This window comes from Canis lupus, chromosome 16 (genome assembly GCF_048164855.1).
Source record: "Canis lupus baileyi chromosome 16, mCanLup2.hap1, whole genome shotgun sequence".
In the NCBI taxonomy this organism is placed as follows: domain Eukaryota; kingdom Metazoa; phylum Chordata; class Mammalia; order Carnivora; family Canidae; genus Canis; species Canis lupus.
This window is the reverse complement of record NC_132853.1, coordinates 30,322,188-30,338,004: the sequence shown is the minus strand read 5'-3', so window position 1 is coordinate 30,338,004 and position 15,817 is coordinate 30,322,188. Positions and strand designations below refer to the sequence as shown.

Sequence of the window (15,817 nt, the reverse complement as noted above, 5' to 3'; positions counted from 1 at the left end):
TTGCCCTAAGTGGTATGTTTTGGAAGTGGTGGTGGCAGTGGTCTCAAGCGGGAATCACCAGACTGTTTCTCTAAAGGGCCAACTAGTAAATATTTGACTCTTTGTGGGCCAAGTTTCAAAATGGAAGATACTATGTGGTGCTTATAGAACCACTTAGAAAAGTAAAAACAATCCTTAGCCTATGGACTGTTCAAAGATAACCAGTGTGACAAATTTGGCGACTCCCAGTCTAAAGTATCTTTTTGATGCCTAGCTGCTCTGTGATTTTAGGACTTTTGAGCCGGAGACCCTAGCTGGGTTTTCTGTTTCCTCATCTACAAACTGGAGATAATTCCTGTCCTGACAAATTTGCATGAGGATCCAATGAGAGGATACAATTTGAAGCACTCAGTAAAGAAAATGGTTTTTGTTGTGAGCCATAGTTGAGTATATATATCCCATCCAGTATACCCACAAGGGGCCTGGTTTCTACCTGTTGTCCTGGTGAAAATTCTTATCACATCCCTTTCACTCTCAAAAGTGTTCTGGCTGGAATGATAAATTATATGCTTACCCTCACTATAACTATATGCACTTCAACAGGTTTTTATTTATCCAATGATGTTTGGAGAGGTCAGCGACATTTTGGAGGCAGGCCACAGATTACTGGCTTCAAGGCCAGGTTCTGTGATCATGAGCTACATGACTTTAGGTGAGTTTCACAGCTTATTTTTTTATTTTAACTGCTTTATTGAGGTAGCATTTGTATAGCATAATATTTGCATATCATAAGTGTACCATTCATAAATTTTATAAATTTATGGAGTTGTGCAACCTTCATGTGGTCTAATTTTAGAACATTGGTGATACACCCAAAAGAAACTTCTTGGCTATTTACAGTTGTTCCATGTTTCTATTCTCAGTCCCAAACATCCACAAATCTTCTTTCTGTCTGTTGACTTGCCTTTTCCAGAGATTCCTCAGAACTCCTTTGTGTGTTTCCTTGTCTGAAAAATGGGTTCACTGATGCTCTATATGTCATATTATCATTGTGTGGATTATGTGGGGTAATCTAATATTAGCTCAGTGTTTGGTATTCAGTAAGCACTCAGCAAGTTTAACTATCGTCATTATTTTATCTAGCTATCTGTAATCATTAGGCATTAAACCTGCTATGTTTTCTGAGAGTAATATAAAATATTATTCAACTGCCTTTTGTCATACCATCTTGGTAACCATTCCCAGTGGCAGCTGTAGCTTTAATTCTTGTCATTAGAGTTGATGCCTTTGGGTTAAAGATGCTTACATTTCATACCATTGGAGTCTGTCACTTGCCATAGAAAGGCTGGAGTTGGTCAGCTTCCACAGTCATAGATTCAGGAGGCTTCCTGTCCCCACTGAGGAATAGGAATGAGCTGTTATGTGAGAGGCTGAGAAGATTCAGCACACACTCAAAGGTACATTGCAGGAGTAGACAAATATGATTCATCAAGGCTGTTATAGTTAGTGATGTCAGTGAAGATGACATCATCAATTGCAGAGACTGAGTGATGCCTTTCTCCAAATCCTGCCGGGGACAGTTATAGGATGTCTCCCAGGGACAGGTAAAGGATTAGTCTTCTGGGGGTGCTGCAACTGTCAAATGCAAACATGATGACATGTTGACATTTCTTACATATAAACACATGAGCTCTTACAGAATTTATCTTATATAGGACTAGTAGGTGTTCTATTGGCAGTAGTGTTTCTCAAAATATGTTAGCCCTGTGAATGCAATTGAAAATACCATGTCAAGTTCTTTTGTGCATTTGAATCAACTTTGCTGAGAAATATAACAATCTGATGTTTAGACAAGTGAGCCAGTACAATAGAACATCTTGAAAATTAGTGGTATCAGTAGGAAATTGCCCAATCATGCCTCCAACCTCCATTTCTTCATTTATAAAAATGTGGAGATAATGATATGCTAACTTCACAGGATTATTGCAAGTTATTAATCACTAAGCATAGTCCCCGGTTTATGTCGGGTACTCCATAGATGTTAGTTTCTCTTAAAAAATGTACGTTATGTTACAGTTCTGATCCTCAATTCTTTATCTGGAAAAAGAGGATCATCATACCTACCTTATTAATGAAAGTGATATCTAATATCTGATTGGCACCATGGTGGATGATCTCATTTACTCCTCACAATCATCCCCTTAAGTACACACTCTTATTCAACCCACTTTGCAGCTGTGGAAAGCAAGGCTAGCAGGTAGAAGAGCTTAGACCCTACTGGGTTGTGACTTTGAGCCCATGCTGTAACCTCCAGGGGGTATTTTCTGGTTTGTGAGATGATTCTTTGGAATACTGTATGGAAAGACAGCAAAGCACTAATCATTGGAAGTTGTATTATTCATCCTTTTCCATTTCTGCCTTTCCTCTGCTCTGGATCTGAATCCCTACAGAAGTGGCCTCTAAAACATACCTCCTCTGGTTAGTTGGAGGCCTGTTGGACAAACACACCAAGCTTAGGACCTCAGGGGAGCATCTGAGTGGAAGGTCCATCCTGATGATGCAGGATAGGGGCACTGGCTTGGGGACCAGAAGAAACAGGTTCCTATCCAGGCTTTGCCACCAACAGTGTCATCAGTGGGGCTTTTGGCAAGTCACTGATATCTTTTACATAAAGGTCTAAGGCCCCTTCTGGCCCTAGGATCCTATGTTTTGGGTCTTCTTACCTTAGTCATTTGATTATGGTTTAGAACAGTGGTGTGGGGAAAATCTGCAAAGGTAGAGCTAAAAGGAGACTTTGTGGGAAGTAGAAGGGCCCATGTCACCCTCTTTCTGGCTATGGGACTCAGGCAAGTAATTTAGCCTGTGTGAGCATCATTTCTTCCCATAAAGATGGAGGTAAAACTAACATCTCCATCTCTATCACAGGGCTGTGTTAAGATTACATGAGGTAATGAATATAAAACTGGAAGCTGAACAATTACTAGTATTAATAAAATAATTTATAGCAGGTCAAAGTGATTGGAAAATTTCAAGTACTGAATACACAGCTGTGCAGCGACCACTGCCAGATCACCAAGGGAAGCCTGTTTTAAGCTGAAAAGTCAAGAATAGGTCTACATCTGATTTCTTCTGGAGGCCAAGGATACAGTGGGTCCTAGCAAGTTTATAAGTTTTTGTAATACAATTTATGATGATTTTTGGTAATTATAATTTTTTCTGACTTGGGGAAGGAGGTAGCACTTTCTGTAACAGAATACATGGAGTTGTAAATATGCAAAATTAAATATACTTCCATTTAACGTGGCTATTATCTCTTACCTCTCTTCCCTGACAGTGCATTTTAGCAATGCTTCTGTACTTCTCTACTGGTTTAATGCATTTACTTGCTCCTAAGTCTTACCGGCACTCTTCTGGCAGTCTGCTATTCTACTTTTGAGTAAGAGTGCCAAATAAAAACAAGTCTGGACTTAGTAAGGAGAGACTTTTATTCAAAAGGAATATTGCAGAGTGAGGGGGGAGATTATTGTGATAAGGGGAACACTTGGACCATAAGATCTGTGAGTGTCTCAGGAATTAGGCAAAAAAGAGTTTTTCTTTTTTAGAGACAAGTAAACAAGGCGAGAGACAGTATGGGCAATTGAGATGAAAGGTGGCATGACTGGATAGTAGGTCAGAGAATATTTTACCCTGAGGCCAGTGTGTTTTCAGGAGGGGCTGGATGGTGGCTCAGGCCAATGGTGGGCCAACGTTTAGGGGCCTGAAAGTAGGAGAGAAGCTCAATCAGTTTGGTTTGCAAGCATTTTGTTGCAGTTGATCTGTGGGACAAGTCATGCAGCTGATCATTTATGAGGCACTGAAAGGGAAATTCGGAGGGTCTGTGTCTTTGTCACAGATAAACAAGGGCAGCATTTGTGAGTCTTAACTCTAAGTCACATGGGGAATGGTGGTTCTTTGCAAGAATCTCTTTTCTAGAGCACAAAGGAGAAGGGAGTTTTTGAATTTTCACTATTTTCCCAGATCATAGGACTCAAGTAAAATCACTGTTGGGAATGATTAAGTATCAATTAAGATTGCTTTGAGGGACAAGTAATAGGAAACTGTACTAACAGTGACTCAAAGACAAGTTTATTTTTCTCACTTAACAAGTAGGGCAGAGGTCAGTAGTTGCTGGCAGAGGTATAGCAGATAATGAATGATGCCGGTAAAAGGCTTGGGTCTTTTTACTCTTTCTCCTCATGTTTGTCACAAAATAGCTGCTGCAGCTCCAAACATCCATATTCAAACTGCCTAGGAGACCAGCAAAGTTCACTGTGTACATTGCTACAGAGGTTCTCTTAGCAAGAAAGAAGGTACTGTATGCTATACCAAATCTTTGTTTCTCCTGGTCATTGTATTCTATACAAGATATTTACTCATTCTCTACTACTGATAATTTTTTACTTTATTTTCAAGTGGAGCTTTAGAAAAGTACACACCATGTTTTACAGCATATAAAGAAATGGAGACATTGTTAGAAATAGTTTTCTGGAGGAGCTTTAGGGAAGCCAATCCCCTCTTGAGCCAATCACCACCTATTTAGAATCATTTATTGAAGTACTAGTAATTTTAGAAACATATACAGAGAGTTTATATTTCTGATTTTAAAGAGATCTTACACATCAGTAATAAAAAATTCTCCCCAATCAAGTTAAGTTTCATGTTTTTTCCTATCAAATAGTTTCTAGAAACAATGGTACCCAATCTTGATGAGCTGCTCCTGTGCTACTGGCAAGAGTATAAATTGGTGTTAACTTCTTAAGGTCTTATAAAAAGCATAAAGAATCTTAAAATGGTAATACCCTGTACCCTAAAATTTATCTCTAAGGAAGCTTTCATAATGAAAGAATGAGAATTATGGACCAACTTGGTCCATATGAAATAATAGATTATTCCAACAATATTTATATTTTTAAAATATTGGAAATGTGTAACTTAAATTAAACTAGGAATTAAACTAGAACTAGAATTAAACTAGGTGTGACCTCTTTATATCTTGTTAAAAATAAGAATACAAGTTGTTTAAGCCATGCTATTCCCATTTTGTAACATATAGAAGTATTTATGTACTTAAATATATCAAATATTAAAATAGGTCCTTGTGGATTATGAAGTTATGTGCCATTTTCATTTATCTTAATCTTTTTTTGGCATTTTCCATTTGTCCTATTATGAATATTGTTTCTACAATTATAAATAAATTAACTTTATTTTTAAAAAGACAAAAATATGTTTGTTGAGATTCTTTTTAGAGAGAAATAATGCAAAGAAATAATGGGTATAAAAGTGCCTTGATCCCAGAATTTGGGCAGGCTGTTGATGACTTGAACATTTTATTGATAGACGAGGGATGTGTTACCAAGCATTTTGTTCCTCTGGAGTCTTGGCATTTCTCAGTTCTGCCATGAAGGGAGTGTTTGAAGGAAGTTGTAACAATAGTTCATTCTTCTGTATTCACGTAAATCACATCATTCTATTTTTCTCTTCCTAAGGGGGCTTTCTGTTTTTCTTTTCTGTGATATGTATAGGCCTGAGGTCACTAAGGGCAGTAACTAAATTCAGAAGGGAAAGGGAACCAGTTTAAGGAAACAGTTTGTCTTAATTTATCCAGATAACCAAAGTTACATCATGTAAGCTGAATCATTATCTCAATGCATAATTATCCCTCTTGCTCAGTCAGTGTTTACAGAAAATGGGGCCCCAATATGTTTGAACAAGGAACTAAGAGTCTCTCTTCCACAGTTGATTAGTAAATGAATGGGTATGTATAAACCCTCACTATCTTCCCATATGTGTGAGGGGAGGGGATACAAGGTAGATGTTTCTCCTGACAGTCTGCCCTTCCTTTGGGGTATCCACGGCACAGCTCGAGACGGGTTCAGATCTACTAGTTTGTCATTTGCTGGTTGGAAACCCTTGGTATAAAGTCACATACTTTTTAGCCCTGGAAGAACTTTATGAATTCAGTTTCAGTTTCATCTTCCATTTCTTACCAGGTGCTTTAACATACATATGAGATTCTTAAACTAAGATGTGTTTTTCTCTGGGTTATGCTCTCTGAACCAGGAATCTAGGTCTTGCAGCCTCAAGGTCTCTAGAAAGTATCACCATGTTTATTTACTTCTTGACTTCACATAAGTCCTTGGCATGGGGTTTAAAAGGATAACTTTGTTCAAGTTCGATTAGCCAGTAACATTGCTTTAGCACATAGAATAATGTGTCAATCTGAAGGCATTGTTTTGTTTTGTTTGTTCACTCTTGCAGGAAATTAAGCTAAAAGCCTTTGGTTTAATTTTTTTTATTTAAAAACTATTTTTTTTAGAGATTTTATTTATTTATTTGTGAGAAAGAGAGCGCATGCACAAGTGAGGAAGGGAGAGGAAGAAGCAGGTTCCCTATTGAGCAGGGAGCCTGACCTGGGACAGGATCCTAGAACCTAGCTATCATGACCAGAACCTAAGGCAGATGCCCAATTGCCAGAGAACCCAGGTGACCCACCTTTGGTTTAATTTTAATAGTAGAGCCTTTAGTAAGGGAAGGGAATTTTTAGTTGCCATTATACAGAAAATAAAATGTGTAGCATCGCCAACTCCAGCCGAGAACCCTCACAAAAACAAGGATATGGACTCATGTGGGGAAAAAGAAAAAAGAGGGAAATCTCTTGTTCTTCGGAATCTGGAAATGGTCTTTTTTTATGAATAATGGGGACTAATGTGATTTGAAGGTGCTGTCTCTTCCCTTACATACTGGATCTTAAGTTAAAAGAAGTAGTTGTTGAAAAATTCTGTCTTGGAATTGATAAAACAGTATGTTGGATTTCATTATCCCCTGTGGGTATCTAAAATAGCAACCTGTCCCCTGAATTCTCCCACTTGGATGTGTATAAGCATCTCAAACTCAAAAGGAGAACTCCTAACTTTCCTACAACCCACAATCACCTCTTCCCAACATTCCTCTGTCTTAGGTATGAAGCTCTCATTTACCTAGTTGTTCAAGTAGAGGTTCTAAGAGGCAATTCTTTGGTTTCTCTTTACCCACAGGCAATCTGTCAGCACTTCCTGTTGACATTACTGCTAAATATATCCTTAAATCACTGGACTTCTCTCCATCACTACTGTCACCTCCTTGTTTAAATCCCTGTCATCTCTTATCTGGACTACTGCATTGGTTTTCAAGCCCATCTCCTTGTTCCCTTATGAACTACTCTCTATCAAGAAGCAAGAATCATCATTTTATTTATTATTTCCTTATTTAAAGTCACTCTTGGGTTTTCCATAGTAGTCAAAATTCTTATCCCTTACCCTGGTTTATAAAGCCCTTTGGAATTTGGCCCCCACTACCTCTCTGATTTCAGCCCATACCACTCTCCCCATCCACAGTTCTCTGGACCCATGACAATCTGTTCTTTGAGCATGCCAGTTCATCACCCTGAGGGTCTTTCCTCTACTGGGAATGAGTTTTCCTTATCTTCTCATGATCAGCTCATTCTGATATTTAGAATAGGATGTTCTGATAAAGGTTATCCCTCATACAGGCCTTTTCTGACCACCTGATTATATAGGAATCCCTCTCCTTCAAACTAGGCACTACTAATTATAAAACTTTCCTTATATATCTTATTCAAATTACCTAGGTAGCATTTATAGCCATTATCACCACCAATGTCTATAAGTGAATATAAGACTCATGAGAGCAGGGGCCTCATCTGTTTTTTCATCATTGTGTTAATATGGTAGTGAATAATGGTGTTGCATGAATAGCTGTTTTTCATATGCTGTGTGATCCAGCTGTCCCTCAATTTGACAATCAATAGGTTGTTTCTGCCTGTTCTGTTTTTATAGCAGACTGGACTTTGTGAGTATAAGGTCTATGGTGTTCTGGACAATTGTCTGCCGGATGTACTTGCAGATGTCTATATGGACTTAGACTACAGAAAACAATGGGATGAATATATTGAAGGTGAGTGACAGATATTATTAATCACCTTTTAATCATCTCTAGAAAATAATACATATTCTTATTTATCTAGCGCATAGAAAACAAGGGGTTTAATCTCTACTATATTATGTTTTATTTTTAATTTTGTATGGAAGTCATAAGTGCTGGGCTGAAACATGCGCTTGTGGTTCTTTGCGTGCTTTCAGATGCCACTCTCCAATTTGCTCCAGGGGCTACTTTGTTCTCACTGTAAGTTTGTCATCATCCCATATATCTATCATAGAGGGTTTTCTGGAGGACGTATCTGACCTGTAACCAGCACTGGCTTCAGAGCAGAATTAAACGAAGGCCTTACCTGTACCAGAAACCCCAGCATTATGAAATCTGTCTGGGAACTGGCTGTCTTATAACTGGAGGGACCTCGGATTTCTTTGAGTTCCTTTACCCTCTGTCTTCTCGTGGAATCAGAGTTGAAGAGTGCCCATGGGGTATTCTCATCGAAAGTTCAATCACTTATGTGCCAACAAATTTAAATATCACTGGTTACCTTCCAATATCCTGCTACATTCAAAAAAAGTTTTTATCACCTTTGTGCAAAAAGGGATAAAAAATAAAAGTAGTACACTTGGGGCAACAGCCCAAGAGCCAGTGGGGCAGAAAAAGTCAACATCTCCTCAAATGGAAAATGTGGGCACTCATCCACAAGTGTCTTTTGGGGCAGGAATTAACCTATAAATTCTGGATAGTGAGGCAACCTTGTTGGTCCTTGGCATGGTGGCTGTCTGAGGATTGTGCTGCATGGTAGAAGCTGGACAGGTGCCCATGGATCATCTTTTAACAGTTCATAAATGATATTTTAAAATGAAAATCTTGTTCTGATCCAAGTTGTGTTTTGGAAGTTGAATCAAGTTTTATAAACAACAAGAATGGAAAACACAAAAATACATAAGAATGTATATGGGTGAGAGAGTGGGAGGGTGAGGGGGTGAGTTGTTTGAGGCCATCTGAGCCCAGAAAACAGCATGAGTAAAGCAAGGAAGGCATGAAACAGCATGGCATGTTCAAAAACTGAGCGATTTTGTTTTATTGGCTTGTCGGTGTAGCAGACTCTAGAGCTAGGGATGGGGGTATGTCCAGATCCCTACATCCAGCCTAGCACCAGGCTACAGTGCTTAGATTTTACCCTAAAAACAGTGGACAGCTATGAAAGGCATGAAATAGGTGATCCTCCTGTCACTTAGAACTGGGAGTGGCCTCTGCCACTCAGTTACAGTGCACTAGAACTGCAGAGCTAGCCAAGGCGCATGTAAACTCTGAAAGACTTTTGCTAGAGTCAGGACTCTTGGCCGCATACAGTAAGAAGTTAACAAACGCCAGTGTGAAGAAAAAGAAAAAGAGTTCATTGGTTCATGGCATTGAAAAGTCCAGGGGTTTCTGACTTCCAGGACAGCTGCATCTAATGCTTATTTTCTCCATCTTGACTCAGTTTTCTTCTGAGTTGACCTAATTCTGAGGCAGAATCTTATGTCATGGGGGGGCGGCCACCAGAAGATCCAGGCTTCTAGTCTAGCCATGTAAATAACCCCACAGGAACAGGAATGAGCATTCTACTTTCCTAGTCATGGCAGCAGGAGTCCCACAGTTTGCTGTCATGGCACCTTATGGATGTTTGTCATGGTTTGGTCTCTCAGTGTTTCTAAATGCCCTTTCTATCTAGGGTGAATTGTGATGCTCACCCATGCAAGGGAGAAGGTTCTCTGCCTCAGTCTCTTTAGCAGCCATAGTTCAGTGATGCAATATAGACGTCGCCAGTAAGACAACGTACAGCTTCAGTTTGAGAGAGAACACCATGAGCAAGCAGGCAGCATGCACAATCAGTTTTCTGGTGATGATAGGGCTAAGGTATCTGACTATGGGAGAGACAGTTGCAGAACCTCTGATGTTTGGTACGTGGCATCAGCCATTCACACTATAGTGTCTAGTCCTGTAGCAGCAGTAGTTTGCTTCTCTGGAACAATTCTGAGGTTCTAAGTCTAACTCTGGTGCTTCTAGATGCTCTTTTTTTTTTTTTTAGGATTTTAATTTTATTTTAGTGAGAGAGCGAGAGTGTGCACAATTGGGAGAGGATTAGGGAGGGAGGGAAAAGGAAGGGGAGAGAATCTCAAGCAGGTTCTGCACTGAGTTTGGATCCTAACATGGGGCGTAGTCCCCGACTCCAAGATCAAGATGAAATCAAGAGTCAGATGCTCAAATGAGCTACACAGGTGCCCTGGTCCTTCTAGATATTCTGTGATATATCTGATATACCTGAGAGTCTTTACTCCACCATTTTTGGCCTGAATGTGTTAGAGTGACAGGTAAGACCCTGTCCCGATGAACCATCCCTGAACAAATCACTGAGGCCATGTCTTGCTCATTTTTGCCAGCCCTGAAATCAATGCTGAGTCAGTCATGCTTAAACCACATAGTCAAGGAGCAGGGGAAGGATGATACCCTGAAGGAGAATTGAGATTGTTGGTCCAGGAAGGGGGAGGTGATGTTGGGCATGAAAAGGTAACATGTCCACTTCTTCCCTTACTCTCAAGGGCTATCTTTAGCCTCTCATGGCACCATGTGTTGGCAAGCTCTTTAATCCATAGTCTGCTTTTAATAGGTTTTGTTTCCAAAGCTGAATTAAATAATACATTTTCCCTTACATTACATACATTAAATAATACATTAAGCATCTCCTCAAGGGGCTCTCGTGGTTACATCAGCAGCCTTGGCATGGCTCCTTCTCTAAATGGTTAGTACGGAGGGTACTGCGCAGCTCAGTGTCACAAGGTGTGCATGTCATCGAATTCCTTTGCTTTATCCAGCCAGAGAATATGAATATTAAGAATGATGGAATAGAATTCATTTCTCAGCTGAACACACTAGACTGGGTGATTGAGTCCCAGGCAAGCTGTAATAGGTCAAGAAATCCAGAGAGGTCTCAAAACATTTGGTACTCTAGTGACATCTGGTGGTTGCCCTGATTTAAAAACCTGAACATTTATTTTTGGAACCTGATTTTGTTTCATTGTGTTCTACTTGAGAATCTTGCTTGTGCTACACAATACACATGTTTTGTTGAGTTAGTTTATATTTCACCATGTTTTTATGTCTACCAGAGTGTGTCCTGGGGAACAAGCTTTCAACATTAATAAATCTGTATGATTTTTTTTTTTTTTTAATCTTTGCCTTATGAGCTAGTGGTTTATCATGTCCTTAGAGGTCATCAGACTGAGGCTTCTTGTCAATTGGTGGCCCGGAAGCTTCCAGATACATTAACTTCTTTTGTTCTCTCTAGAACTCTACCAATTGGAATACAATGGAGATACCGTGGTCTACTGGCAAGTGAAGTACCCTTTTCCCATGTACAACCGAGACGTATCCTTTCTACTTGGTTTTCTTAGCGTTTCTGTGCCCCTTGGCCATCACCCAATGGTGGTATGCCCAGCCTGTGTGGACAGTTGTCCTTGATTCTTGTGGAAGCATTTGCTAAAACAGTTGCTTCTTTTTTTTTTTTTTTTTAAGATTATTTATTCATGTGAGACAGAGAGAGAGAGAAAGAGAGGCAGAGACCCAGGCAGAAGGAGAAGTAGGCTCCATGCAGGGAGCCCGATGTGGGATTCGATCCTGGGTCTCCAGGATCAAGAAGCCTGTTGCTTCTTGTGTGGCTTTTGGAGACCTCAGAGTGTGATGTCTGCACCTGACCATGTGGAGCCTTGTGATTGTGGTCATTGGAGGGCAGCTCAGAGTTTCCTGAGAAATTTTCTAAGGCTTGAAATTATTGGGCCATAGGATAGGGAACTTGGAAAGAACTTTTTATAAAGAGTGTTTGATACATTCCCTCAGTCTAGAATGGAAGTCGGCTCTAAGAGGTAAAATGATGAAGGCATATGTACAGATGATTAGAGGCAGAGTGGGGACTGGAATTCAGGCCCCCACTTTCCACCGCTCCCCATATCCCTTCCCATTTTATTGACCCTATAGTGATCCCTCCTTGACTGTTGTATGTGAATGTGGGTGCATGTTTCTTCACCTCATTTGCCTCCTTTATCATTAAAGCAGTTGAATGGGATGTGGGGCAGGGGGAGTTAGCTGTGCCTCAAAGGTTCTAAGAAGCCCTTTTAGGACTATCCTAGGAAGGGGCATAGAAATTTGAGGACAGGCAGGATGGGGTCAGGATGACTGACAGGTGAGATTTCCACCCCTTCACTGTCCTCTTCAGTCACAATACCTGAGTGTGTTACACACCGAATTTCCATAGAAGATACTGTCAACAAATGGTCTTGTCAATTTAAAAAAATATTTTGGGGAACCACTGAATTGAATGGTCACCGGGATCTTTTCTATCTTTAACATTGTATAAATCTGTATGTTCCTAAATAATTATTCTCTAGAAAATGAAGGACATGTGGCTGTATTTTATGTATATTGTTTGTGTGTGTTTTTGTGTCTATGTGCTTTCTTTGGCCTCGGATAATAAAAAACTCCATAAGGGTTTATTTCTTGCTCACATACTGCTAGGTAGTTTGTACACATATGGTATGTGCTTCAACATATTGTGGATTACATAATCACTTAGATTTTATATGGTTTTCCCCGATCCTTCCAGCAGCTGTGCAAAGTAAGTACCATCATCCTCATTTCACAGTCAAGGAAACTGAGGCAAAGAGGAGTCCAGAACTTTGTTCTGGTTCACACACTAGTGGCTGGTAGGGGCAGGTTCAGGACCCAGGTCCATCTGTTTCCAGAGATGTTGACCTTGACCAGGGCATGATTCCATCTCTCTAACCTCACTGTGACATTGTGGGATAGGTCCTAGGAATAGACACTTGGGGTACTTGAAGTTCTATTTAATTGGTTTTCCAATACCACGCAAGCACATAATGAGTTTCTTAATCTTTCTATATGCATGTCTCTCCATTACGGGTTAAATTTTTGAGAACAGAGAATAGTGTAGTAGAAAAGACCTTTCATTTGGAGCCAGAGATCCGAGATTGAATGTGAGCTCATACTCTCATTTATTGTGTATCTTTGGAAAAGTCCCTTCACTTCTCTGGGCCTCAGTGAACTAGTGGTTCTCTGATCATAGGCTCTATGGCACACTGGACCTTCCAACCCTTTGAAGACCTCTGCCAAGTTTTAATCAACGTATCAGGTTGATTTTTCCTCAATGGAATGTCAGGTGACAATCTATCACATGAGATGAGCAAGTTTTAGGAGACAGTGGGACAATTTCTGCTGTGAGGAAAAAGTAAAAGGCTTGGAGGAGGAAAGCCAGAGCCAAAGCAACATAATTTCTCCACACCAAAACATTTAAGAACTTTACTTGTCAGTCCATAGAGCATGGGGACAGTAGCCCATCCTACAGAGTGCCTGAATGATGGCTGGGACCCTTGTGGGTGCTGTAGAAACTCTGAGGTGGCATGGGGCTATGGTTGTTGCTGTTACAATGAGTATATTACCTTATACTTAGAGATTTTTTTGTTTGTTTAGGCTTTGAATTACTTCAGTGTGAAACCTAAAATTCTGTTGATGCCTGAGCAGCTGTGAAAGTCTAATTAGGTTTTGGAGACAGATCTGAGTTTGCAGTCAGGTTCCAGTTGAGCTATGGGATCTTTGGCAAGTTCCTTTACTTCTGAGTCTCAAAATTGTCATCTGTAGGCTGGGGATAATGGCACCAAACTCACAGGGACCTTTTCAGGATCAAAAGTGATGCTATATGTAAGGCTCATGGGAAGGGCTTAAAAATTGGTAGCTTTCACTGTTTATTAGGATTACATTATCTTCCCTAGAATAGTACCTTAGACATAGTGTTCTGTGAGTGTTTACAGAGATGAAACGGCTTTGTTATTCTTGGTGGTTGACTAGTGTTAACCCAGAGTGAGGACATCTGGGTACTAAATATTCAGGTATTCATTACTCTTCCTCTGACCACTAGGTATAAGTAACATTGCTTGAAGATCCTACGTGCATAGGCGTCACTAACTAGTGCTTTGGGGAGGACAGGACAGAGTGGAATGACCCCAGTGCTTATGGAGTACTTATTCTGCCCCAGTCTTTCTCCAGTGCTCTGAGCAAACCTGCCTGCTGGGCAACTTGATTCCCTTTTCCCACAGAGGGAAACCTAGCTTCAGAAATGTTGAGTAACTAATGCAGAATCACACCACTGATGAGCGATCCATCCTCTATCTCATAGTGCCTTCTCAGAGAAGGGAAGAGTCCTTTCGTTGTATAATTGAAAACGTCAAGGAATCATTTATAAGTAGATAATGCATGCTGTCAAATGAGCATATCAAGTAGTACGGGGCACAATCTTGGTATGCACCCAGGGAGACAGGACAGGGAAGTAAAGGAACAGTATAAGGGGGCAAATGCCAGGGGAGAGGAATAGAATTATCTCACATTGCTTCTGGCTTGAGAGGTTTCATTCCACCCATCTGAAATGCTGGCATTGATATCATGCCTTGACTGGCAGTATAGTACGTGTATATCCAACAGCGGCGAGACCTGGACTTGAACGGGTGGAAGATCCACGTGATCCTGGCCCAGAGCACCTCTGTGCCTCAGATTGCTGAGAGGTCTGGTGTGGTCCGGGTGAATCAGTACAAGCAGAGCCTGGCAATCGAGAGTGATGGCAAGAAGGGGAGCAAAGGTAAAGGCGGGGTCCGTGATGGCATACTGGGCAGGGCCACTCTATGAAGGCCATGCTGATTGTGTGGCTTGTAAAATACATGATGCTTATTACCTGAGGTCAGATAATGGGCATGGGTATAAAACAAACAAGAGAGCAAAACCTGGGGAGAGACTCAGTTAACCCCCCAAAACTTACTTGAATGCATGATGGGTATTGAAATCTGACTCAACCCATTCTTGGCTCTTGCATTGTCCAGAGGAAATCAAACCAGAAGGTTTAGAAATCCAGTACAGGCTAGTACTTGAGATACATACATAGGGCCTTGGGCATAGGGGTGGGCAAGAGGGCTGGCAGGACTGACTCTGAGGATGAAGCTCCTGCCTGCCTTGAGTTCCAGCCCGCACAGAGAAAAGCTTAACAGAGCAGTGGCACACAGCCACTTGCTGTACTGGAATCAGTGTGGCCTTGACTTGCATGTGAGGCAAAATCTGAACCATAATTCTGATGCTTCTCAGATCTGTCACCTTGGACATGCCACCTAACTGCTCTGAGTCTCCATGTTGTCATTTATAAGTGGGGGTTTAATTTTACCAAATCCTTTGGACTAAGATAATTAGTGAAAAATAATTAAATGAGAATTTATATCCAATGTCTAGCACTTGCCGGGCATTGAATAAGTATCAGAAAAATGTGCCTGGGGCTATGTTTTCATAAATATTTATATATAAACATTTATATTCTGGAAGGGAAGACACAAGAATCCTCTGGAATCCCTTCTTGCTTTCGGCCTGATGAAGGAAGGTGCGGGGCTGGGACGTTTGTAGAGTTTGTAGTTGTTTTTCTAACATTTTTCCTTCTCTTGAATTGTCCTTTCTTTCCCCTCTAGTTTTCATGTATTACTTCGATAACCCGGGTGGCCTAATTCCGTCCTGGCTCATTAACTGGGTCGCCAAGGTGAGATCCCAGGAGGCAGATGGGGGAAGTGTGTTTGACAAATGTTGACTTAGCCCACAGGGCTGTCAGGCTGAGGAGATGCCATGTCTCAGGCCTAATGAGGCTCTTTTATGAAGCAGCTTGGTTGAGTGACTACAGTTAGGACTGAGGTTGCCAACACCCAGGATGTGGGGGCTGGGACAAAAGAAGAATCCTTAGCTGGAATGTCAGACACTGCTTGGTAGTAAGACCCTGACAGGATCA

The 15,817-nt window shown here is 40.8% G+C and overlaps 1 protein-coding gene across 7 annotated transcripts in view; it reads left to right on the top strand.

Moving 5' to 3' along the window:
- The window catches only part of LOC140606472 (phosphatidylcholine transfer protein-like), a 51,789-nt gene that overhangs the window by 8,012 nt on the left and 27,960 nt on the right, over positions 1-15,817 (top strand). For 4 of the 7 annotated variants that reach the window (XR_012008795.1, XR_012008796.1, XM_072779926.1 and 1 more), the window contains exons 2-5: positions 7,857-7,974; positions 11,285-11,364; positions 14,467-14,638; positions 15,507-15,574. Coding sequence is in view for 5 of the 7 variants with exons in the window: in XM_072779926.1 (XP_072636027.1) it covers positions 7,857-7,974; positions 11,285-11,364; positions 14,467-14,638; positions 15,507-15,574 (438 nt within the window). In the remaining 2 variants the exon portion in view is untranslated. Of the gene's footprint in view, positions 1-4,232; positions 4,329-7,856; positions 7,975-11,284; positions 11,365-14,466; positions 14,639-15,506; positions 15,575-15,817 lie in introns of all 7 variants that reach the window. The other 3 variants (XM_072779925.1, XM_072779924.1, XM_072779927.1) reach the window with 3 other exon arrangements.